The sequence below is a fragment of the Muscardinus avellanarius genome (genome assembly GCF_963383645.1).
Source record: "Muscardinus avellanarius genome assembly, chromosome: 11".
NCBI lineage: Eukaryota > Metazoa > Chordata > Mammalia > Rodentia > Gliridae > Muscardinus > Muscardinus avellanarius.
The window spans coordinates 26134620-26160962 of NC_137797.1; the positions used below are offsets into that span (position 1 = coordinate 26134620).

The 26343-nt window shown below is 39.2% G+C and overlaps 1 protein-coding gene across 1 annotated transcript in view; it reads right to left on the reverse strand.

The window, feature by feature from the left end:
• CFAP54 (cilia and flagella associated protein 54) overlaps positions 1 to 26343 on the reverse strand; it is a gene marked incomplete at both ends in the record, with an annotated part of 316371 nt that overhangs the window by 258328 nt on the left and 31700 nt on the right. The window contains 7 exon segments of the mRNA XM_080704815.1: positions 4779 to 4855; positions 6791 to 6941; positions 10381 to 10515; positions 12165 to 12250; positions 14114 to 14279; positions 14367 to 14548; positions 21891 to 22089. Of these exon segments, the coding sequence (XP_080560941.1) occupies positions 4779 to 4855; positions 6791 to 6941; positions 10381 to 10515; positions 12165 to 12250; positions 14114 to 14279; positions 14367 to 14548; positions 21891 to 22089 (996 nt within the window).

Consider the following 26343-nt stretch of genomic DNA (forward strand, 5'->3'; position numbering starts at 1 on the left):
ATTTATTGTTTTCAATCTGATTGTGCCAAATATATGGGTGAATGTTAAAAAAAAAAGTAGAGTTTATATAAATTTTCATTTTCACACACTCAATTTGAAAAAAATTAATATTTTTAAATCTCAGATCTGGGAATTTAGACTTAAAGTCCATCAAACCAAATGGTCTACCACATGATTTCAAAAACTAATTACCTTTCAAATATAGTTATTCCTACAGGGAGACAAATATAGAGATTATAAAGAGCACAAACATTCAAATTTCCATATTTTTCCCAGAATGTTTTTAGAGAACAAAGCACACACCTGCAAGCATAAATTTCCAATCTTCTACGTGACTGTCCATAAAGCCATCTCTCTTCTCTGCCCTGAGAGGAAGCTAGTGACCCTGAATTTGGTTTTATCATCCTTTTGCATGCTTTTAAAAACTTTTACTACATGTACACGTGTCCTTGATATGCAATATGACTTTGAGTGATGTGTTAATTCTCCCTCATAAACTTGTGCAGACTGCTTTTTTTTTTCCACTGGACCATGTGTTGTTGAAACGTATTCAGGCTGGCGTATGTAACTCAATGGGTGAAGCAAGGTTTGGCTATGAACGCAGAGCTACTCCAGATATCTGAAGCAGAAATGGACTGAATGGACTGATTAGAGATGCCCATCACCATTGAAAGGCACGGGAGAGGAAGGATCACGAAAGCTGCCAGTGACAATTTTGCTTCACGTGATTCTCAAAGGTTACTCAGAAGCCTCCGTGAGTCTAAGAATCCAGGCAATAGCCGACAACAACCTCGAGCATCTAATACACCAAAGCAGGCAAATTGCAAGAGCTTGCTTGGTATGGCTGGTAAATTCACATCTTTCATCTGTCACTGCAGAAACAGAGCCATCTCTTCTTTTCTGCTTCCACATCCAAGCCAATGACCCTCACCGGAAGATTAACCACCTAGAACCATACAGAAATGAGACGCTGGAAATGCAGTTCCAGGCTTCTCCTCTATAATTCAAAGGCTACTAGAGAGGAAGATGGCAATGATGCCAACTTGACCCTACCCAGTTCAAGCCTATTCTAGTTCATTCCTCCTCACAGCTACGATGAACTTGTGTCTGAAGAATATGGCACAATTTATGCATTCGCTCTTTTGCTGGTGCACATTTACACTGTTAGTACTAAACGTGCTGCGATGCACTGTACACCCCTCTGAATAAAGACAAAGCTAGTGCTGCGTGTGATAGTCAGCTTTTCATTGCCATGACCAAACTACCCAAGAACAACTCAGAAGATAAAAGGTTTGTTAAGGCAGAAACATCATGGCTGCAAGGTATGGTGGGGACAGCCTGAAAGCAAAGAGAGGGAAGGGACAGCGCAAGTCTGAAGCCATGCTCCCCAGCAATCTCCTTCCTCCAGCTGGACCCTTCCTGCCTACGGCTACTACCCAAGAGTCCAATTTATCAAACCATTAAATAGATTAATCACCAGGTGTATGGTGCACGTTTATAATCCCAGCATTCAGGAGGCTGAGACTGGAGGATCGTGGTTCATGGCCAGCCTCAGCTACATAGTGAGGCCCTCTCAACTTAGTGAGACCCTTTTTCAAAATAAATAATTAAAAAAATAGAGGAAGGGGGTGTAGCTAGGAGGTCAAATGTCCCTGGGTTCCATCCCCAGACCCAAAAAATTTTTTTAAAAATGAATTAAGCCATTGATAAAGTTATAGCCATCACAATCCAAAAAGTTCACCTACAAACACTGTTGCATTGCCTAACATATGAGCTTTATGGGAGACATTCCAGATCCAAACCACAGCACTTTCTTAACAGTCTTCATAGGTCCTTTTAATAGTCCTTTTCTGTTTCCTTTCCTAGTTCATTAGTCTAAGATATCCAGGACATGTTAAACAGAAGAATGATAAATATCCAGATGTGATCATATCAGAATAAAATGACTGCTTTTAATCTTTTACTAGCGTTGTAACACTCATTGAACGTCTTTGGATGATACTCTGTAGGATAGGAAAGCCTTCTTTTATTCCTAATTCATAAGAGTTATTTAATTTTAAAAGATGGTTGGTTGGTTGTTCATGATCAAGCTGGTTTCATTCCAAGGAGGCAAGGCTGGTTCAACATAGGCAAATCAATAAACATAATTCATCACATAAATAGAACCAAGGAAAAAAATAACATGATCATCTCAATAGATGCAGAAAAGGTATCTGAGAAAATCAAACACCCATTCATATTAAATGAACAAAGAAACAAACAAACACTGATAGCCAGGCATGATGGCCCATGCTTGTAATCCCAGTACTTGGGAGCCTGAGACAGGAGGACTGCAGGTTCCAGGCCAGCCTCCGTTACTTGTGAGGCCCTCTACAACTAAGTGAGACCCTATGTCAAATAAAAGAATAAAAAATGGGGCTGGAGGTGTAACTTGAAGGTAAAATACCCCTGAGTTCAATCCCCAGTACCACACACACACACACACACAAAAAAAAAAAAACACTGAAGAAATTAGGGTTAGGAGGAATTTACTTCAATATCATACAAGGAATATATGATAAATCCAAAGCCAACATCATAGTGAATGGAGAAAACGGAAAGTATCCCTTTAAGATCAGGAACAAGACAAGGATCCTCTCTGTTACCACTCATATTTAATATAGTATTTGAGATTCTAGCCAGAGCAGTAAGGCAAGAGAAGGAAATCAAAAGGATACAAATATGGGGAAAAAAACTGAAATTATTCCTGTTGGCAGATAACATAATTCTGTACTTAGCAGATAAAAATAATTCAGCCAGGCATGGTGGCATGTGTTCATAATCCCTGTACTTGGAAGCTGAGACAGGAGGATCATAGGCTCACCGCCAGCCTCAACTACTTAGTAAGGCTCTCTAAACTTAGTGAAACTGTTTCAAAATAATCAATAAAAAACAAAGGGCTGTTGGGTGTGGTGGTGCACGCTTGTAATCCCCGCTCTTGGGAGGCGGAGACAGGAGGACCGTGCAGCTTCAAAGCCAGCCTTGCTGGTTTAAGAGACCCTGTTTCCAAATAAAAATATAAAATAGGTCTGGGAGTGTAGCCCAGAGGTAGAAGGGTTTCCAGGAACCCCAGTACCACTAAAAAAAAAAAAAAAAGGGCTGCTAAACAAGTGATATGTGCATGTATGCCTCTACCATCTTGTACTACATTAAGGTGTATGACTACAGTGCACCAATAAATTATTTGAAACAAACAAATAAACAAAAGACTAGGGGTGTATCTCCAAGGTAGAATGACCCTGGGTTCAATCCCCAGTACTGCAAAAAATAAAATAAAATAAAAATTACTCAACTAGGAACCTTTCTAGAGCTAATAAACAAATTCAGCAAGGTAGCTCAGTACAAAATCAACTTGCAATAATTAGCAGGTTTTTTTACACACCTGTAACCACGAATCCCTGAAAAAAAAATCTGTAAAATAATTCTATTCACAATAATCTCAAAGGATAAAATAAAATACTTAAGAGAAATCTACCCAAAGAAATAAAAGACCTCTACAATGAAAACTGAAGACTTTAGAAGGTGGAAAAATTTTCCCATCATGTTCTTGGATAGACAGAATAAATATTACCAAAATAGCCCTCATACCAAAGTGATCTATAGATTCAATGAAATCTCTACCAAAATACTGATGTCATTCTTCATAGATTAGAAAACACAGTCACAAAATCCATACGGAAAAACAAAAGACCCAGAAAAGCCAAAACAATCCTGAGCAATAAGAACCATACAGGAGACATCACAGTAACTGATTTCAAATTTTACTACAGAGCTATAGTAACAAAAACAGTATGGTGTTGGCACAAAAACAGACACAAAGACCAATGGAATGAATAGAAGAAACAGAGATATATCCTCATACTTATAGCCAGTTGATTTTTGGCAAAGGTGCCAAAAACATATACTGGGAAAAAAAAACAGCCTTTTCCAAAAGTAGTACTGGGAAAAACCAAGTAATCAATCATATATAGAAGAATGAAACTAGACTCCAATCTCTCATCCTGCGTAATAGTCAACTCAGGATGGATAAAAGACCTAGAAATTAGACTGGAAAATTTGCAATCACTACAAGAAAACATAGGACCAACTCTCTAACATACAGGCCCTGGTAAGCATCTGTGCATATATATGTATCTGTGTATGTATGTATGTATGTATGTATGTATGTATGTATAATAGATATAGATATACCAACTCCCCCAAATTCCCATTCAGATTTATAGAACAACACACTCCCTTATGTACAGAAATAATTATTCAGATATCATAAATAAAGCATAAAAAAGATGAATAGCCACTTATATCTCCTTCCCCCTCTCCCCTCCTAAGTTAATGCTCACTGAGAATTCCCCGTGCACAACTGTTCTGAGTGACTGCACTGTAATTAGGCGAGAACTCGTTCAATTTGTCAGAAACATATGCTGAGTAGGACAGCCCTGCTCTACAGACCTATGAGTCATGACACACTCCAAATATCAGTGATAATATAGCCATAATTCTTGTGATACTTTACCTAATTTATTTTTTAAACTGATTGGATTCTTTTTCTTGTATAAAAGCAAAAAGTAGAGAAATGTTCCTGTAGTTCTCAATACATACAGAAGCCACGAATTTTTGACATTTTAAATAACCAAAATTATTTCTACAATGAACCATTATCCATTTAGAAATCTGATACTCAATATTTAAACATACAAAATTATGTTTCTCAATATATTTTCTACATTTTGTTGTAATACCTTTAATATTGGAAGAGCTTTCAGAATCCCTTTTGGAGTCCCGGGGAATTCCTTAATTTCCTTTCTTATAGGTGTGTCTGGGAGGGGAAAAAAAAGAAAGAAAAGAAAGGCAAGAAAAAGAGGAAAAGGAGGAAAAGGAAAAGGAGACAGGAAGAGAATGGAAGAAATAAAGGAGATGGAAGAAAGGATGTGAGGGAAAACAGCAGAAAAAAGAAAAAGGGAAATACAGCAATAATCATAAAAAGTTAAGCTAAATCGGTTATCTTTTTCATTAATTAATCATCTCATGAATGATTCAACACTTTAAAGTTCAACTGAATAACAGACTGTTTCTTTTATGTGGTTATTTTTTTATATATAAGGCCCTTAAAAGCATCCTACAAATCTGGGCTTCGTGGTAACACCTGTAATCCCAGTACTCGGGAGTCTGAGGCAGGAGAAACACGGGAGTCCAGTAGTTCAAAGCCAGCCTGAGCAACACAGTGAGACCCAGTCTCAAAGAAAAAGAAAAAAAAGAGGTCTGCGACAAAACAAATCAAATCAAGAATTTTGTTTATCAACAAGGTAATATGCATGATAGTCATCTTCCTACATATACTATGAAGTCCACTTTAAAACATTCAAACAAGAACAGCATAGAAGCCTTATGAATTTAGAAAAATATCAGAAAAGGCTAGTTTGATTTAGAGAAATATAAATTATACTTTATGAAAATGCTAGTTTTCTAATTTAAAGTATTTAATTATTCAAACTATACAATATATTGCTCTATAAAACACCCTAATAAACATTTTGAAGCAGACTACCATAACTAATGCAAGAAGAATTACTTGTACTTTATACTTTATGTGCCAACAAGGTGGTAAGAATAACATTTTTAGAAAAGTTATAAGAATTTTATGTTTAAATGGAACAAACCCTCAGGATATTGATATATTTATTTCCAAGTATATCCATGATTGCATGAATCCCAATATTGATTAGGTCTTTAGATACAAAACCTTGATTTAAAAGCTAAGAAGAAGCACCGGGCATGGTGGCGCATGCTTGTAATCCCTGCGCTTGGGAGGCTGAGACAGGAGGATCACATGGGTTCGAAGCCAGCCTCAGCTACTTAGTGAGGCTCTCAGCAACTTAGTGAGACCCTGTTTCCAAATAAAATATAAAAAAAAAAGTCTAGGAGTATAGCCCGGAGGTAGAAAGCCTCTGGGTTCCACCCCCAGTACCACCAAAAAATAAAAAAATAAAAAATAAAATAAAAATAAAAAAGATAATTTTTAAAAATAATAAAATAAAAGCTAAGAAGGTATTAAACACACACAGAGCAAGGCTCTTGGGAGGGGAGTATCTCCTAGACTTTGGGAAGGAGCCCATGGGATGTGGAAGAGCAGGAGAGCTACTTTGCCCAGCGAGGGCTCATGTTAATTCTAAAGGGAAGCCCTGAGAAGCTGAGGGGTGACTTGGCAGCCTGGAGGAGATGGAGTGACAGGGACTCGGGAGAGGAGAGAATGAAAAAGGACGTTCACACAGAAGGAAATGAATCCATTCCACAGATATTTATTTGAACTCCCTCTCTGAGTCAGACAAATTGGCAGCAGGGAGGCCAAGAATATGTCAGAGCAACCCAGACTTGTTCCCCTCCTCCAAAAAGCATGGGCTCCCTTGATGAGCAAATACAAAAGGGACAAAAAGGAGGCGAAAAGAAAGATGAGAGAAGGGAGAAAGAGGAGGAAGTAGGTGATAATTAGGAATGGTCAAGGGAAATATATGAGTAAGGAGAAGGCAAAAAGGGTTTTGTCTGCTATTGAGGCACAGATCATATCTTTTCTTAACATCCTCTTAGCTAAACATATGTCACTGTTTATCTCAGATTACAAACCATCAATGAAGCATACTGTAAAATACCTAGTTTCCACTGACATAAATTATCCCGTAACCCAATTTATGTTTATATGTATTTGCACGTAAATAAATATATATTAACAATTTTATATTTTTCTCCAATATTTTACCTGGATATTTTTTAAATTTTCTCTTTGGGCTTCCTAAAACCTCTAATATTTCACTTAATCGTAATGCAACCTCTGCCACCACTATAATGTCAATGTCTTCCATTTTATAGCTGTGAATCACTTCATTTATCTGCCACAGAAGATAAACCCACTAGAGAGAGAAGACAGAGAGCAAAATCTATTAAATATATATTACACTGTAGAATAAATAACATTTTTTAAAACTCAGTACTTCTTTGAAATCACTATCTTTTAATCATAAAGATATGTTACACAGCCCTCTTTATTAATACATCTTAATCATAAATAATACAGTGATCCAAAAAGATATTTAATAATAAATCTGTTTACATAAACTCATAAAGAAGATTCACTTGTTTAGAGTCTGAAAACCTATAGCTCTCATGGCAAATTTATGATGCTATTTGCACATATCAGTGAACATCATCTGCATCAAAGTTCTTATTCTCCCTTCAAGGCAGTTATGTGTGATCACAATCAAAATCCTCCAGATAAGTGAGGTATAAGCAGGTATTTTAGGCTCCACTATAGGAGCCTTAGAAATTGACTTTCACAACTATATAGCACATAAAACCAACCATCACTTTTTGGAATTGAAAATAATTTTAAAAATATGCATCCACATCATTACTTAATAGGACACATGATAAAAAAAAAAACTTCGCTTTTGAGTAGGGGGTAGTATTGGGGACATTGTACTCTGAGCTGTAACTCCAGGGACATTGTACTCTGAGCTATAACTACAGCCCTATTTTATTTTTTATTTGGAAACAGGATCTCACTAGGTTCCGGAGGGCCTTGCTAAGTTGCTGAGTCTGGCAGTGAACCTGTGATCCTCCTGGCTCAGACTCTCAAGTTTAGGGATTACATGTGTGCACCACTAAGCCTGGCTACATCTATGCATTCAAAGTTATTACAGAAGGCTCAGAATCACTGGAGCTAGCCAGGCATTGTAGCACATGCTTATAATTCCAGTACTTGGGAGACTGAAACTGAAAGGAGAATTTCAGATTGGAGGGCAGCCTCAACAAATAGACTCTCCTTAACCTAGGGAGAAACTGTTTCAAAATAAAAATAAAATAGTTCTGGCGGTGTAGTTTAGAGTTAGAATGTCCCTGGGTTCAATCCCAGTGTCACACACACAAAAAAAATCACAGGAACTGGAATATTTTGGTTTTGTTTGTTTGTTTGTTTGTTTGGATGGTTGGTTGGTTTGGTACTGGTGACTAAACACAGGGACATTTTACCTCTGAGCTACACTCTGGCCCTATTTTATTTTTTATTGCAACTGGGTATCTCACTAAGTTGCTGCGCCACTCGCTAAATTGTATAGGATGGCCTTGAACCCATGATCCTCCTTGTCTCAGCTTCCCAGGTATGGGGATTATAGGCATGTGCCACCATGCCTGGCTAAAACGTTTATTACTAAAATATATTCTTTTCAGACTTTAAGTTATAATATTCAAATGCTAAACTCTGCCCTTCTATGAGATAAAGAGCTCTTTTCTTTTTTTTCTTTTTGTGGTACTATAGATGGAAGCCAGGGGCATTCTGCCTCCAAGCTACACCCCCAGCCCTATTTTTTATTCTATATTTTGAAACAGGGTCTCACTGAGTTGCAAAGGGCCTCACTAAGTAGCTGAGGCTGTCCAGGAACCGCTCTCCTCCTGTCTCAGCCTCCCGAATGCTGGGATTACAAGCATGAACCACCACGCCTAGCTAAGAGCTCTTTTCAATAGTCTAAAAATATTATTGCAGGTTAAAAAAAAAAACTAAAATTCCTCACTTGTTCATATATTCTCTATTATTTGTCTCCCTAATTTATTTATTCAAGTGCATGTGACCTTTGACACACTATATTTATTCTTCCCTTTAAAACAAGGGACTTGGGGTGTAGCTCAATGTAAGAGCATTTGCCTAACAAGTGCAAGGTCCTAGGTTCAATCCCCAGTGCCACCAAAAATAAATAAAAATAAATAAATAAATAAATAAATAAATAAATAAAACTAAAATCCTCTCCACTCCCCAAAACAAAAACAGGGGTGCAGGACCACACACTAAAAGAAAGGCTCACTCATCACTACAAAAAATATCTTCTTGGCCAGCGAGGCCGGCATCGGAGCCTGCCTTGAGGCAAGGCCGGTACTGGGGCCTCTGAGGCCGGGATCGGAGCCTGCCGAGGGGTTAGGCCGCTGCTGGGGCCAGTGAGGCCGGCATCGGAGCCTGCCGTGAGGCAAGGCCGGTACTGGGGCCTCCGAGGCCAGGATAAGAGCCTGCCAAGGGGTTAGGCCGGTGCTGGGGCCAGCGAGGCCGGCATCAGAGCCTGCCGTGAGGCATGACTAGTGTTGGGGCCTCCGAGGCCAGGATAAGAGCCTGTCGAGGGGTTAGGCCGGTGCTGGGGCCAGCGAGGCCGGCATCAGAGCCTGCCGTGAGGCATGACTAGTGTTGGGGCCTCCGAGGCCAGGATCGGAGCCTGCCGAGGGGTTAGGCTGGTGCTGGGGCCAGTGAGGCCGGCATCGGAGCCTGTCTTGAGGCAAGGCCGGTACTGGGGCCTCCAAATCCGTGATCGGAGCCTGCCAAGGGGTTAGGCCGGTGCTGGGGCCAGCGAGGCCGGCATCGGAGCCTGCCTTGAGGCATGACCAGTGCTGGGGCCTCCGAGGCCGGGATCGGAGCCTGCCGAGGGGTTAGGCTGGTGCTGGGGCCAACGAGGCCGGCATTGGAGCCTGCCATGAGGCTAGGCCGGTGCTGGGGCCTCCGAGGCCGGGATTGGAATCCTGCCAAGGGGTTAGACCGGTGCAGGGGCCAATGGCCAGCATCGGAGCCCGGCGTGAGGCAAGTTCACTCCTGCGGCCTCCAAGGTCGGGACCAAAGCCAGCTTAGGGGTTAGACCGGTTCAGGGGCCAGCGAGACCAGAACTGGGGCCTCCCATGAGGCAAGGCCGCTGCTTGAGCCAGCGAGGTCTGGATCAGTCCACTGAGTAGCCAGGCCACTACTGGGACCATCAAGAGTGGGATTGGTACTTGCAACGCAGCATGCACAGAGAAATATCGCAGAAAATATAAATCAGACGCTTCTCTTAATCAGCAATAACTAGGAGGAAAAGGGCAACAGGAAGAGGTTGAGCTATAGAAAGGGCCCTATAGTGAAGCAACTAATGTGACCAATCAGAGGGTATGTAATACTGGAGGACGGAGCCTCTTTAAAACGCAGGAGGTACATAAACAAATGTATCAAAGTAAATCACCAAAGAAGCGTGGGATGGAGGGAGGGGGAGGGAATGGGATGGGGGCCGGATGAGGGCTAATTGGATGATGTGTGCTTGTATATCCTCTCAAGTCTTGTACTCCAATGTGATTGATATATGACTACAATGCACCAATTTAAAAAATAAATTAATTAAAAAAAATAAAATAAAATGCCAGTTTAAAAAAAAAATATCTTCTTAGCACATACATCTATCTGCAAATGAGGGCAGTTCTGCAAGTAGACAGATCTAGGAAAAGTATTGCATATTACAACTTGAGTTAACAATAACCAAAACACATGGGGAAGGAAACAAAAAGAAATACTTTGTTAGTGCTGATTTTCTGGCTGAATTTTGCATAGTCACTTCTGGACAACGTGAGCCGCTGCATTCCTAATTTGCATTTCTGCCACAGGAACATTATCATGTCCACAACGATTTCTTTATCAGGCAGAATGTCCTGAAAACAAATGTGATAAGGCAATTAGATAAGAACGACAAGGTGTGTGTGGGTAAAATCACCGTGCGCGAGGCAACATTCTAAGCGCTTTAAATGCACCAACTCCTTTCATCCTAATACCAACCCACTGCGGTGACTGTCGCTACTACACCTCCACTTTACAGATGAGCACACTGAAGCTTGAGATGAAGTGATTTTTCCAAAGACAAAACTTACCAGGAAGTAGTAGAAGGAATTCAGACTCAAGTAGTCTAGCCCAAATCCCACTCTTAATCAATGTGTTTAAGTTACGTTTGTCTTTCTAAACATAAAATCCCAAATACTTTCAGGCAAGTAGGCGAATCAGTAAATCCCATCCAATGTATACTTTTCTCTTAAAAATCTTGCATTAAGGGTGTGGTGGTGCACACCTGCAATCCCAGTACTTAGAAGGCTGAGATAGGAGAATTGTAGCTTCAGAGATAGCCTCAGCAATGGGAGCAAGACTCTCGGTAACCCAGAGAGATCCTGTTTCAAAATCAAAAAATTCAGCCCAGTGCGGTGACGCATACTAGTAATCCTAGTACTTAGGAGACTAAGACAGGAGGATCGCACAGGTTTGATGCCAGGCTCAGCTACTCAGTGAGCCTCTCAGCAACTTAGTTTATTTGGAGACTCTGTTTCCAAATAAAATATAAAAATAGGTCTGGACATGTAGCGAGGAAGTAGAAAGCCTATAGATTCCATCCCTAGTACCACACACACACACACAAAAAAAGGGGGTGTATTCATTTCGAGTTACCCCCCCATGCCATTTTGGCATGGGGCTATATTTCTATTTTCTGTATTTCTATCTTTCTTATGAACTTCTTTAAATCTTCAAAAAAAATCAAAAAATTTAAAAGGGCTGGGGGGTATAGCTTGAAGGTAGGACTCTGGGTTCTATTCCCAGTACCAAAAATAAAATAAAATTAAATTAAATTAAAATTAAAATCTTGCATTAAAAAAATAAAGAATTGAGCCAGGTATGGTGGTGCATGCCTTTAATCCCAGTACTTAGGAGGCTGAAACAGGAGAGTTGCAGGTTTGAAACCAGCCTCAGCAATTGAGTGAGGCCCTCAGCAACTAGGCAAGATTTAAAATAAAAAATAAAAAGGGTTGGATATGTAGCTCACAGGTAGATGCCCTTGTGTTCCATCCTCAGCAATAGAACAAATTTTTTTAAAGGGGGCTATGTTACTTATGTCCAACATGGATACCCACATATAAGCCATTTCTAAACACTGACTCCCAGTAATCACCAGGCTTTGTGGTCATAGGCCAAAGAGCAGCATTCCACCAAGCATGTGAACTCCTCCTTATGATAAGCAGCCTCCTTTCCATCACTGTCAGAAACATAGCTTGCCTCAGAATTCCCCAAAGAGTAACAGAGGGACCCCAAAATGAAGACAATAATAAAAAGAAACTTAAGATTTGTCGACAAATCAGGTTCTGACCCAACAATGTAGTCTAAGGTTAAACTAATGTAGAATTTTAGGATAACTTCTGAGACATTCTATACCTGACCTTAAATTAGGCATAAAACTTTTTTTCACATCTAAACCTGACCTTTAATTAGGCATAAAACTTTGTTCCACACTATTAAAAGTGATTCAAAACATCAAATTCACCTGGGGAGAGGCACAGACACAAGCATACAAGATATCTGCCAAGTGGAAAAGGTCTTCTGAATATCCATAATTTCTCACGCAAGTATCTGCATTCAAAATGTAGAAGAAAATGAGACAAAAGCCCATTATAAAACTTCAAATCCAAAAGACACAGAAATTCCACAAAAATGACCCACACCTGATAGCTGATCACATATTATGTTGATAATTGAAATGCTTCTCTATCAAAATTCACCTAAAGTAGACCCAATCCAATTAAAATAAACTATGGTTATTATTATTTTACAATATGTATGCCAACTCTGTCCAAAGAGAAATTGAGCCGGGCATAGTGGCGCACACTTGTAATCCTAGCATTCAGGAGGCGGAGACAGGAGGATAGGATCACGGTTTGTGGACAGCTCAGCTACTTAGCGAGGCCCTTTGCCACTCAGGGAGTGGCAAAAATAAGAAAGGACTGTTTCAAAAATAAGAAAGGACTAAAATATAGGGCTGGGGTATAGCTTGGAGCTAGATTGCCCCTGGGTTCCATCATCCCCAGTACTGCAAAAACTAAAAACAAAAAACAAAATTTGAAGAGGCTTATAATATTAAAATAATCTAAAATGTGCCAGCTAAAAGAAAAATAAGAAACCAGTAGAAGAAAAATTATCTCTTTACTTGGTACATTTTTTTTCTTGGCACTACTGGGGATGGAACCCAGGGGCATTCGATCTCTGAGCTACACCTTCAGCCTTATTTTTTATTATTTTTAATTATATATATATATATATATATATATATATATAGTGGGGGGGGGTACTGGGTATGGAACCCTTCTACCTCCGGGCTACACTCCCAGACCTATTTTATATTTTATTTGGAACAGGGTCTCTTAAGCCAGTAAGGCTGGCTTCAAACCTGTGCAATCCTCCTGTCTCCACATCCCAAGCCCGGGGGGATAACAAGCATTTGCCACCCTGCCTGGCGTTTTATTATTCTTTATTTTGAAACAGGGTTTCATTGAGTTGCAAAGAGCCTCACTAAGTAGCTGAGACTGGCTGCGAACCATGATCCTCCTGTCTCAGCCTCCTGATTGCAAGTGTGTGCCACCACCCCTGGCTACTTGGTACATATTATTGACTGCGACTCAGCTGCCATGCAGTGCCTTAGGAACATGAGAAAAAATAAAAGCATGAACTTAAATCTCACCTATCTAAATTTTAGGCCAGATTTTCAACTACATTAACAATAACTTTTAAAATATTTAAGTCCTACACGGGAAAACACTGCATGCTGGAAAGAGAGAGTGTCTACCAACCCTTCCCTTACAACACTGAAGCTCTCTCTCATTCACAGCTCTGCTGGCCTCTCCCTGACCTCAACAAGCTGGTAAGTAAATAGAGTCACATTCCACTTTTCAAAACTGTCACCAGAGCCGGGTGTGGTGGCGCACACTTGTAATCCCAGCTTTTGGGAAGCTAAGACAGGAAGATCACAGTCAGCAGACAACCTCGGCTACTTAGTAAAGGTCTTTGCAACTCAGTGAGACCCTGTTTCAAAATATAAAATAAAAAATGGACAGGAGGTATATCTCAGAACTAGAGTGTCCCTGGGTTCCATTCCCAGTACTGCACTGCAAAAAAAGAAAGAAAGAAAAAATAAAGAATAAAAAATAGGGTTGGGGGTATAGCTTGGAGGTAAAATGCCCCTTAGGTTCCGTCCCCAGTACTGAAAAAAAAAAAAAGTCACCAGATCCACATCACCTGGCACCACTTATTTCCCCACCCTTGTCACCCATCATTGCACCCCAGCCACACATGACCCCTTGCCATTCCTTCAGTCCCCAAGCAGAGTCTTGCTCCAGGGCCTTTGCACCTCAGCTCCCTCTGCCTTAAACACTGCTTCTCTCATCTCACCTAGAAAGAGTGTACTTGCTATATTTCTCAAGAAAGTAAATAAATACTTGCCATGACAAACAATTTGCTTTAAATAAAGTTGGGCTGACTGTGCTTCTTTATAGTTCTCCAAGGGAAAGATCAAACCTTTGTTTCTCTTTACATTGATTAGTGGTTCTATTGCAAGCAGAAGAGTTAAATCCTTTTGAGCTTTCGTTGAGTCTGGATCATCCTGTCTCTTAGAGAAGTAGAACCCGCAAGTTAGTTAGCAATTCAATGTGCTTTTAATGAAACAAAAGCAAATGAATGGTTTTACATATATTACCTGGAGAAAATAAATGAGCATCCCAGCTGAGGATTCAAATAAGCCCCATTCTTCATAAGTAAAAGCTAATTTTATAAATTTCACAACAGCATCCATAGAAATAACATTTTTTCTCTCTAAAATGAGTTCCATAAGACATGTTTTTGGAAAATCAAACATTCCACTTGCACCAATATTGGACACTAGAGGAGGAAAAAAGAGGTCTAACTATCATTCATGCAAAAACATATTTACTAAATATTAGCTATCCGATACTGCCAAGCACCAGGGAAACGGATGGAAATGAAATGAACAGGATCTCGACCTTCACTGAGTATACAGTCCAGCAGGGAAAACAAGGAATCAAAGTGAGCGAAATTTCCAGGTGCTTTGGGGACAGACAGGAAAAGCATCCAGTGCAAGTTTGGAAGAGGAAGACAGTCAGGGAAGGCTACCCAGAACTGTGGAGCGTGCAATCTCAATCACAGAGAATTTGCATAGTTAACTGTTGAACTAGTCAAATGTATAAAGACTGGAAGCTCAAGAAAAAGATCTCTAATCAGATCTCTAATCAGATCAGATAGTTTGTAAAGTCATCATTACAAATATCTATAGTAAATGGTGAGATGAGCCGTGGACATGGTATAGCTGCCTAAGACACAACCGCAGGAATAGGCTACAAAGGAGCAGAGTTGGCAAAAAAAAAAACAAAAGTGGTCAACTACAAATATGACTGACAGCAAAAGTAGCAAAGGCTTGAGAAGTGACTCTGGAATAAGCAATATGCAGGGCGTCCAGGACAACCTCTGTAGAGTGTAGGAACAGAAGACTTCCTGATACATAAGGAGGAGGAAAAGAATTTGGAAGCGTGAAAACAGGCAGTTCCTTCAATAAATCTGATTGTACTAAGAAGACAGATGGGGTATGGAGGAAGCTTAAAGATGACAGGAGATCAAAGATTGCCGGGAGGGATTCAGCTTGAAGACGTGAGGAGGAGGAAGAGAATTGTCGCTTCCATTTTCGTGAGAGACGGCAGAAAGAAGGGGTGCAGATGAAGGGAAGTTTCAGGATTTAAGTGAAGTACAAGAAATTCTTACCTAAGAACTTCTATTTTTCTTGTGAGGATAATGAGACCAAACTTGGCACCACAGACGCCCACCTTCAGGTGTGTGTGTGAATGTATGCAAACACATGATCACACACACACCTCATACTTCACATTCATACAACGTATGCGCGCGCGCGCGCGCGCACACACACACACTAAACTCACCTAAAAGTACACAAACTGAGGTCTCACTTTTCACCTTTCCTTCTACGTGGACGTTTTAGCCAAACCAGTTGACGGTTGCAAGGCAACAGAAGGTAAGCTCACAAGGAGAGAAAATCCAGTGTGCAAGCATCTTCAAAGTGAAACCAGGAATTAGCATCATCCTTGACCACAGGAAGCAGGGAAATGGGACAGTTATTGAACAAGAACTTTAGCACCATGAGTGTTTGCTCAGAGGAAGGAGGATATTAGAAACAAGAGTAAGTGAGAGCAAATAAAGTATAGATAAAGTATAAAGATTAAGCTGCAGTGAGCAAGAACCAAGCAGAGACTAGGTATAAAGTATACCACTGCTGAAAGACAGAGCTCAATGGGGGGACAGAAAATGAGCAGAAAGAATCCAAGAATAAATCAGTGACCCAGAAAATTGGATTGTGAAAGCTTTGCTGAAGACAATAGAAAGGAATAAAAAGAAGAAAATAAATAAGATATGAACGATGAATGTGGAAGTGTTAATGTCTATCTAGTAAAAGGCTTGAGGAAGTAAAAAAAATGTAAACAGAAAATAAAAAGTAATGTGAAAAATTAAAGAATGATATAAGAGCTCAAAGTATCTCCTGGATGACTAAATCCACCTCGTCACCTAGGATAATGAAATGTAAGAATGCCATAGGGAAGAGAAAATTGCAAAAGCTAAATACGTAAACAGATTTAAACTGACACTAGATTTCTCAATACTATGTGTAATATAGATTGTGGAGAAATACCATTGAAATTTTAAAAGAAACAAACTTATAAGTAAAATATCACATCCCACTAAATTATTTCAAAGACTTAAGTGTTTGTGTCTGAGCAGAAATGGATTTAGAAAAAAGCAATACAAAATGGGAATGATGAAGAAATGTTTAATAAATCTTAATTGTATGTATTAAAAATCCTGAAAATCAGTCATTTAAGCTTTCAAGTCAATAAGTTGTGTGTGTGCGTGCGTGTGTGTGTGTGTGTGTGTGGTCTTGGGGGTGGAACCCAGGGGCTTTTCTACCTCCGGGCTAAACTCCCAGACCTATTTTATACTTTATTTGGAAACAGGGTCTCACTAAGTTGCTGAGAGCCTCACTCAGTAGCTGAGGCAGGCTTCAAACCTGAGCAATCCTCCTGTCTCAGCCTCCCAAGCACAGGGATTACAGGTGTGTGCTACCACACCCGGCCAAGTCAATAAGGTTTTAAAAATCATCAAAACAAACTTTAGAAAGTAGAATGAAGGAAATACCAAAAAATGAAAATTAGTAATATGGAAGACAGGCATCCATAGGAAGGATCAACAGAGTTAAATACTGTTTCTTTAAAAAGACTAATGAAATTGGTGGATCCCAGGTGAAATTTATGAAATAAAAAAGAAAGAAAACTAATGTTAGGAATGAGAAAGAGGATGTCATCATAGCTCTAAATAAAGAAAGGAGATCATAATGAAATAACTACTTGACATTTTTTGTGTGTGTGTGTGTGTGTGTGTGGTACTGGGGATGGAACCCAGGGGCATTGTACCTCTGAGCTACACCCTCAGTCCTTTTTTTTTTTTTTTTTTGTCTATTTTTTGAAACAGGGTCTCACTGAGTTGTAAAGGGCCTCGCTAAATAGCTGAGGCTGTCCGTGAACTGCGATCCTCCGGTCTCAGCTCCCAAATGCTGAGATTACAAGCGTGCACCACCACACTCGGCCCAAAATTTTTTAAATATTAGATAAAATGGAAAATTTTCAAGGAAAATTTTATATACCAAAATGATAGAAGACTTAGAGAAAGAATGGAAAGGAAACCTGAATAACTTTGTATCTATAGAAGAAATTGAATCTATGCTTTAAAAACCTTTACACACACACACACACACACACACACACACACACACACAAACAACTCCAGGTCCAGATGGCTTCCCCAGTAAATTCAACCAGATATTTGAGAAGTAACACCAATATTAACACAAACTCTTCCAAATAATAGTAAAAGACAGTACAATTCTCAACTCATGAGATCAGCATGATCTTAGGAGCAAAAGGACTTTACGAGGAAGGAAAACCTTATGAACAAAGAAGCAGAAACAGTAAATATTAGCAAACTAATTGAATAACATATAGAATTAGAATAGAGGATAGAATAGCCAAAAATTAGAGAAATGATCAATGTAATTCACCATACTAACAGGCATAAATGAGAAAGCCACTTGATCAAGCCACTGAAAAGACTTTTGATAAAACTCAACAACTATTCAGGATTAAAAACAAGCAAACTTGAAAAAGGAAAGAGGGGACTTCCGGGAAGATGGCGACCGAGAAAAGCGGGGCTTAAGAGCCCCGCTAACAACCAATCTCCATTACCACAAAATCAGCACCTTTCATAGCCAGAAAACACCATCACCAGAGAAACAAAAAAATCACCAGGCTCCAGAGAGAAAGCAGACTGAGAACAGAGCTCAGAGCCACAGAGGAGATACACCGGCCTCACGCCCGAGGACGCGGCAGCAGGGCCATACTGCCGGCAGTAGCGGCAAATTCACCAGACGGCTACAACAAGCCGAGGTGAGCCGCTGCAGAACAGCCAGGCGGGATTTCTCGCCGCAGGTAAAATCTAAAGCTCCCAGTGGCTGAGCTCAGCACACGCTGCAGGGATTCAGAGTGGAAATCAAAACCAAGAAGAAATATGCCAGCCTCATTGCCGAGGGCGTAGCAGCAGCGCCATATTGCCACCGGCGGCAGCAGCAGAAAATTCACCGAATCCAGTACAGCTACATCTGCGTACTCAAGAACAGTGAGTCAAATTGCGGGCCACAGAGGAGAAATTCCAGTACTGTACTCCCTGGGACTTGACCCAGTGGGGGAGGGGCGGTGGCAGAGATATCACACCATAGGAGAACGTGCAACCTGGCACCCCCCACAGTCTAAAGCAGCCTCTATCGACTCTCTGGGTCGGAGACTCTGTGATACAACCCAGTAAAGGAGTAGTGGGGTCTGAGATACTACTGACTCGAGATCCAGAACACCATAAGTGAAGTCATAGTGACCCAAGGGAAGAACCCAGAGAAGGCACAAACTTCCGAAATCATGGGAAAGAGGAATAGTACTGGAGCAATGAATGCCCACAACCCCACAACATCAGAACCCGATAAAACAGAAAATCAGAGATTTCTAGAAGATCAAATCAGGAAAATAACTGTAGAAATAATAGAGGTGCTTCGAAAAGAACTCAGAGACAGCCAAAAAGAGATAAAGGATGCAATTAATGAAGTAAAGGCCTCAATTCAAAGCACAAACAACCGATTAGAACACATGGAGAACAGAATCTCGCTCTTAGAAGATGATCATTCCAAAAATGAACGCATAGTTTCTAATCTAGAAAAAAATATCCGACAACAGGAATCTGATATTGAAGAAATATGGGCCCATTTTAAGGGAGCTAACCTAAGAATAATTGGAATAGAGGAGGGAAAAGAAAGTGAAACCAAAGGGATCAACAATCTCTTCAAAGAAGTAATAGCAGAAAATTTTCAAAACATAGAGCAAGAGGTTGATACACAGGTCCAGGAAACTTATAGAACTCCCTTTAGACAGGATCGGAGAAGAGGATCCCCACGCCACATAATTGTCAAAATGACCAATGTGGAAGCCAAGCAGAGAATCTTAAAGGCAACAAAAACAAAGGGCCAACTGACATTCAGAGGCAAACCAATTAGAATCACTCCAGACTTCCCAAACCAAGTCATGAGAGCCAGAAGGGCTTGGAGTAACATATTCCAAACTCTGAAAGAAAACAACTTCTAGCCAAAAATTTCCTACCCAGCAAAACTTTCTATCAAATTAGATGGAGAAATAAGAAGCTTCCATGACAAACAGAAACTGAAGGAATTTATGTCTTCAAAACCAGCGCTAGAGAAAATACTCAAAGAGATTAACTACAAAGAAGAAATAGGTAACACACACCGGAACCAGAGAAACAAGAGTTTCCACCCAACAGTCAACTAAGATTGGTTATCTGTGGAGATTCATTACTTATGTTAGTCTTTTACCTATCTCTAAATGGTATTGTTTGCCTTTATTGTTGTTAATTTTTAGGATTTCTAGTTGGAATATTAATATACCTTCAGATATAGCATTTGGAAATATTTTATCCCATTCTATTAGTAACTGTTAACTCTGTTTACATTGTCTTTGGATATAAAATTTTTTTTTTTTTTTTTTAGGGAGTTTGTATACTCTTCTGTTGCCTGTGCCATTGAAATCATATCCAAGAAATCACTGCCAATTTCAATGTTGTGAGGTTTTATGACCCAGATTTTCTCCTAAAAGTTTATAGTCTTAAGATTTATATTTAGGTCTTTTATCTATTTTGAGTTAATATTTGTATATGGGATTAGGTAAGGGTCCAACTTTATTTTTTTTCCATGTAATTATTGTTTCAACAATATTTAGTTAAAAGATTATTATTTCCACCACCAAATGTTCGTGGAAACCTTGTCAAAAATAACTTGACAATATAGGGAAGAATTTAGCTCTAGGCTTTTATTTAATTCCAATGGTTTATATATATGCCTTTAGAATAGTACTACACTGTTTCAATTATTGTAGCTTTATATGGTTTGAAATCAGAAAATATATATCTTCTAGCTTTGTTCTTTTTCAAGATCGTTTTGGGTATCTAGAGTCCATATTCCATATTAGGATAGATTTTTTTTCTGAAAAATAAATATATAAATATATGATAGTTTCACCTAAAAAAAAATAGAAAAAAAATATTCTCTGGTAAGAAAGAAAGTAAAAAGAAATATTGAAATGTTATCTTTAAGTCATCAAAAGCTTGGTATCAGACAAATGAAACTGTTATGTGAGATTATCATTTTTAATTTTGGATAAATTGCTATAATACTAGATATCAACCACTAAGCCAAGCATGGGAGGGAGGGATGGGGAGAGGAAGGGGTGGGGATCGGGTGGGGGCTGACTGGGTGATGTGTGCATGTATGTCTACAAAAGTTTGTATCCCACTATGATGGATGAATACAGTGCACCAATAAAAAATAAATAAATAAATAAATAAATAAATAAAAATTCTGATTGGGAAAAAAAAAAACAAGCAAACTTAGCTGGGCAAGGTGGTACATGTCTGTAATCCCAGCACTTGGAAGGCTGAGACAGAAGGATCGCAGGTTCCAGACCAGCCTCAGAAATTTAGTGAGACCTTGTTTCAAAATAAGAAAAAAAAAAAAAAAAAAAAGCCGGGCATGGTGGCACACGCTTGTAATCCCCGCGCTTGGGAGGCTGAGACAGGAGGATCGCGCAGGTTCAAAGCCAGCCTGGCTTAAGAAACCCTGTTTCCAAATAAAAATATATATATAAAATAGTTCTGGGAGTATAATCCAGAGGTAGAAGGGTTCCATTCCCAGGATCACAAAGGAGGAGGAGGAGGAAGAGGAGGAGGAGGAGGAAGGTTGGGGTTGTAGCTTAGAGGTAGAATGCCCCTGGGTTCAATCCCCAGTACAAAAAAGTAAAATTAAATTAAAATAAAAAAACAAAAGATATCTAGCAAACTAAGAATAAAAGAAATGTCTTTGCCTAAAGAAGAATATTTTTTTTTAAAATCCTTCAGCAAATACCTTTGTTTCCACCAGTTTTGGGGGTTTTTGGGGGGGGTTTTTTGTTGTTGTTGTTGGTACTTGTGTTCCTGGAAGCCCTTCTACCTCTGGGCTACACTCCCAGACCTATTTTATAGATTTTTATTTTTAGAAACAGGGTCTCTTAAGCCAGCACGGCTGGCTTCAAACCTGCGCGATCCTCCTGTCTGCCTCCCAAGCACGGGGATTACAAGCGTGCGCCACCACGCCCGGCTATGTTTCCACCAGTTTTCAGGATCAAACACAGGGGCTTATGCATGCTAGGTAGGTGCTCTCCCACAACTATCATATATAATAGTAAATGTTGAAAGCTTTCTACCTAAGATTAAAAAATGAGATAAAGTTGTCTATCACTACACCTGCCCATGGATCCTAACTAGCATACTAAGTCAACAAAAAAAGAAGTTAAAAGAATTGGAAAAAATGATATAATTATCATTACTCACAGATGAGTGTGTACACGTTAAAAAAAAAAGTTACTGGTGGATTATTTGAATTATCAAGCGATATTAGCAAGTTTGCTGAATTCAAAGCCAGGATAGCAGTCTCACATATGGATTACTATACAAAAATGTTTGTTATTATCTACCATAACATGCTACTTCAACATCTTACTTATTAGCAGTTCTTTTCCTGCTATAAACAGTTCTGAGATAACATCACGAAGCTCCACTTCGTCAGTCACGAGAGGTCCAGTCTGCAGGATTCGCCTGCTTGAATCAGAAAGAGCTTCCAAAACCGCCAGAAACCGGGATGCAGCGCTGTCAAACATCTCCTCCAGTAGCCGTTCTGTGACCGTGCGTGGCCATGGCAACTGGAATAAAAAATGAAGTCCACTTATAAAGAATATTACAAGGTAAAGAAAAGTAAGGCATGCTTAACTGGTGCTAAACGAGTGTTTGGTGTAACAATGAGACGCCTGCTTTCAGGGTTTTCATGACAGAGACGTCGCTCTGGACTTAATGTCGTGCCACTGATAAAGACTTTGCCATTGCTGTGTTTGTTTCCACAGAAGAATTAAATGGCTGTTTGTTATGGTCTTTTTTTATTAAGCCAACATTGTCTCCATATGCTTACAGCCTTCAGGGACTGATACTGAGACTTGGTTACCTAATAATCACTCTGGAGAGCTTTTTAGATTCAAACTCAAATCTCCAGAGATTCCCTGGGTCTGGGTAGGGTATTGTTAATAGCACTGCAGGAGATTCTAATACATAACATCCTCACACTTAAATTTGAAACAATAGCTGTGAGTATAACTCTAAGGAAGAGTTCATCAGCTATGTAATGGCCTAGAATGACTGCACCTCCTGGGGATGGCTCAACTCCACACTTTATTTTATGACCTGGTCTCTGCATTTAGATTGCCAGCAAGAACAGAACTTCTAGTTGGCATTTCTAGAACCCATACCCAGCTAAATGATGCCAACCCTATTTCCCATGATTCTATTCTCTTGCTTCCCCCCCCCCACCCCCGCACCGCCAACCCTTGGGGAAAAGTCAGAAAGATAAAAAACAAAGCTGCGATTAAAGCTACTTTGTAGTGCTTCTCCCCAAACATCAGCTTCCCTACTTATAAGCTTCTATGCCTTTTCAATGCACAGGCCAACTGATATGCTAAAAATTCAATAAAACTTAAAACTCCATGAATGCCCTCTCTTACCTTATAAACAGAGGTAAGGGTGTCTTCTAAGATTTGCATTGTAGGTCAAGACAGGGCTTTAAAAATATATATTTCAACAGCATAATGAACTTTCTAATAATTAGACATATTCAAAATGAAATGGTACCTTTTCACCAATTGGTGAAAAGAGTAAAATGGTTTATAAAAATATCAAAATATAGCCAGGCATGGTGGCGCACGCTTGTAATCCCTGCACTTGGGAGGCGGAGACAGGAGGATCGCGCAGGTTCAAAGCCAGCCACGCTGGTTTAAGAGACCCTGTTTCCAAATAAAAATATAAAATAGGTCTGGGAGTATAGCCTGGAGGTAGAAGGGTTTCCAGGAACCCTACTACCGTGAAAAAATAAAAATTAACCAATAAATGCATGAAAAAATGCTCAACATCACTGGCAATCAGAGAGATGCAAATCAAAACTACCCTGAGATTTCACCTAACTCCAACTAGAATGGCAATCATTCAAAACACAAACAACAACAGATGCTGGCGAGGATGTGGAGAAGTGGGAACTCTAAGACATTGTTGGTGGGATTGCAAATTAGTGCAACCACTTTGGAAAACAGTATGGAGAATCCTCAGAAGAATGGGAACAAATCTACCATTTGATCCAGCAAGGCCACTTCTGGGTATCTACCCAAAAGATAGGAAGCCAAACTACCAAACTAGTGCATGTGTATCTATGTTCATAGCTGCACAATTCACCATAGCCAAACTATGGAACCAGCCAAGATGTCCATCAACAGATGAATGGATTACAAAACTGTGGGATATGTACACAATGGAATTTTAATCAGCCATCAAAAAAAAACTCAATCACATCATTTTCAGGGAAATGGATGGAACTGAAGGACATTATGCTAAGTGAGATTAGTCAGTCACAAAAAGTAAGAAATCAGATGCTTTCCCTAATATGTGAGAGTTAGGGAGAAATGGGTCATAGGAGGAACTCTTGAAAGAGGAAATCCTATAGAGGAGCAAACAAGACAACCTAAAGGAGGAGAAAGGAGGGGGGAAGAGGAAAATCACTAAAACACACAATGTACTTAAACATATAGAAGTCAATCACTAAGCCAAGCAAGGGAGGGAGGGACGGGGAGGGAATGGGGTGGGAACTGGGTAGGGATTAAATCAGCGATGAGTACATATTTGTACACACAAGTTTTTTACCCCAATATGATGTTTGAATATAATGCACCAATAAAAAAATTTAAAAGAAAAAATAATAATAAAATTAAATTAAAATTAAAAATAAAAATAAAATTAAAATATCAAAATCTAGCCAAAAGAAGATTAGAATATTTATCAGAGCTATAGACAAATGCTAAGTAAAATGTTATAAAAATATAACACCTATAAAAGGAAATCAAGACTAAAGCAATAAAAAATGGATTGTCAAGTATGACAAACATGACGCTAATGTCTATAAAAATGAGTAAGAAGTTCATTCAAATATATTTTAAAAATTAAAATCTCCAGCAGATAAATGTCCAACAACTGAAAAGATAATTCACACAAAAAATAAATACAAGAGTAAACACAAATATAAGAGAACAGTGGATCAAAGAATAAATATGCCAAGCAATTTTGTAAAATTGAATTAGCCAAAAAAAATTAAACAAATCTGGTAACTGGATTACCAAAAGTGTTTAAATGGATAATATCAAAATAATAATAGCTTACAATAAATTGGTACATGCAGGTTACCACCTTGAATATGGGAATGGCCATGTTGGAAATCAATTTGGCAATATATGCTAAGAGAAATAAAAGCATTCATTTTTGTATCCCTTGATTCCAAAATCCTACATTTTTAATTTTATCTACAGGAAAGAAAGAAAAGAAAAAACAGCATGCTTGAAGATGTGGGTTATACTAATATTTACAATAGCAAAAAAAAAATTAGAAATAACTAAGATGGTAGCAATGAAAATATTAGACAAATTATCGTTCATATACGGCATATATTACACAGACTTTAAATATATCAGGATGGATGAGAATCTAAATGACACAGTCACACAGTCTTTTCCTGTATCTCCATGAATCCATTCCATGAGATCTCCTATGTTAATTCTCCAACTTAATACATCTACCCCAGTCAAGTCCCATTTCTCAATGTCCCCAACAAACCTTGCTTACTTTGGCTTCCAAACTGTTACCATGCTCTGGTTCTTCACAAAAAAATATGTTTCCCCTCTTCTCCCTGTCCAGCCAAATCTGACCCATTATTCCAAGACTATTCTAAAAGCCAGCACTAGTGACTTAATTTGTGCAATATTCCACTATACTTGAAAATACACTTGGTTACTGACTACATGATAGCTAAATGAATGAATAAAAATAAACAGTAGATAATATTTCATGAAGACTTACTACATGTAGGAACTTAAGGGCTTTCTGTATAACTCATTTAATCCCTACCATCATTCTTTCTTTTCTTTTCTTTCTTTTTTTTTTTTTTTTTTTTTGCGGTACTGGGGTTGGAATTCAGGGGCCTTGTACCTCCAAGCTACACCCCCAGCCCTATTTTTTATTCTTTATTTGGAAGGAGGGTCTCACTAAATCGTGGAGAGCCTCACTAATTAGCTGAGGCTGTCTGCAAACCACGATCCTCCTGTCTCAGCCTCCCCAATGCTGTGATTACAAGCGTGCGCCACCACATCCAGCCATTATTTATTTCTTAAAATGTCTCACAAGATGTAAATGGTTGAACATTAGGAGTCTGAGTTAGTAGTCCTTTAAAAATATATATATTTTGAAGCCGGGTGTGGTGGCGCACACTTGTAATCCCAGCATTTGGGAGGCTGAGACAAGAGGATCCGGGTTCACGGCCAGCCTCAGCTACTTATTGAAGCCCTCCACAATTTAGTGAGACACTGCTTCCAAATAAAGAATAAAAATTAGGGCTGGGGGTGTAGCTTGAAGGTAGAATGCCCCTGGGGTTCCATCCCCAGTACCGAAAAAAAAAAAAACTTTTGAAAGTTAAGATAATTTGCTAGGCATGGTGGTGCACACCTGTAATCCCAGTACTTGAGAGGCTGAGACAAGGGGATCACAGGTTCAATGACAGCCTCAGCAAATAGTGAGACTTTCATCAACCTACTAAGACCCTGTTTCCAAATAAAAAATAAAATTGGGCTGGAGATGTAGCTGGAAGGCAGAGTGCCTCTGGATTCGATTACCAGTATAACAAAAAAAAAAAAAAGAAAGCTAAAATAATTTACCACACGTTAAGAACTGACTTACAAACACAGAAGTGTCCTCGCACATAGATTTAATGCATGTTGAAACTACTTTATTTTATGGAAACATAATAAAATTATTTCATACATATACATATTACATTCTGTAATATATGTCAAAATAATTTAATGTGACATTATAAA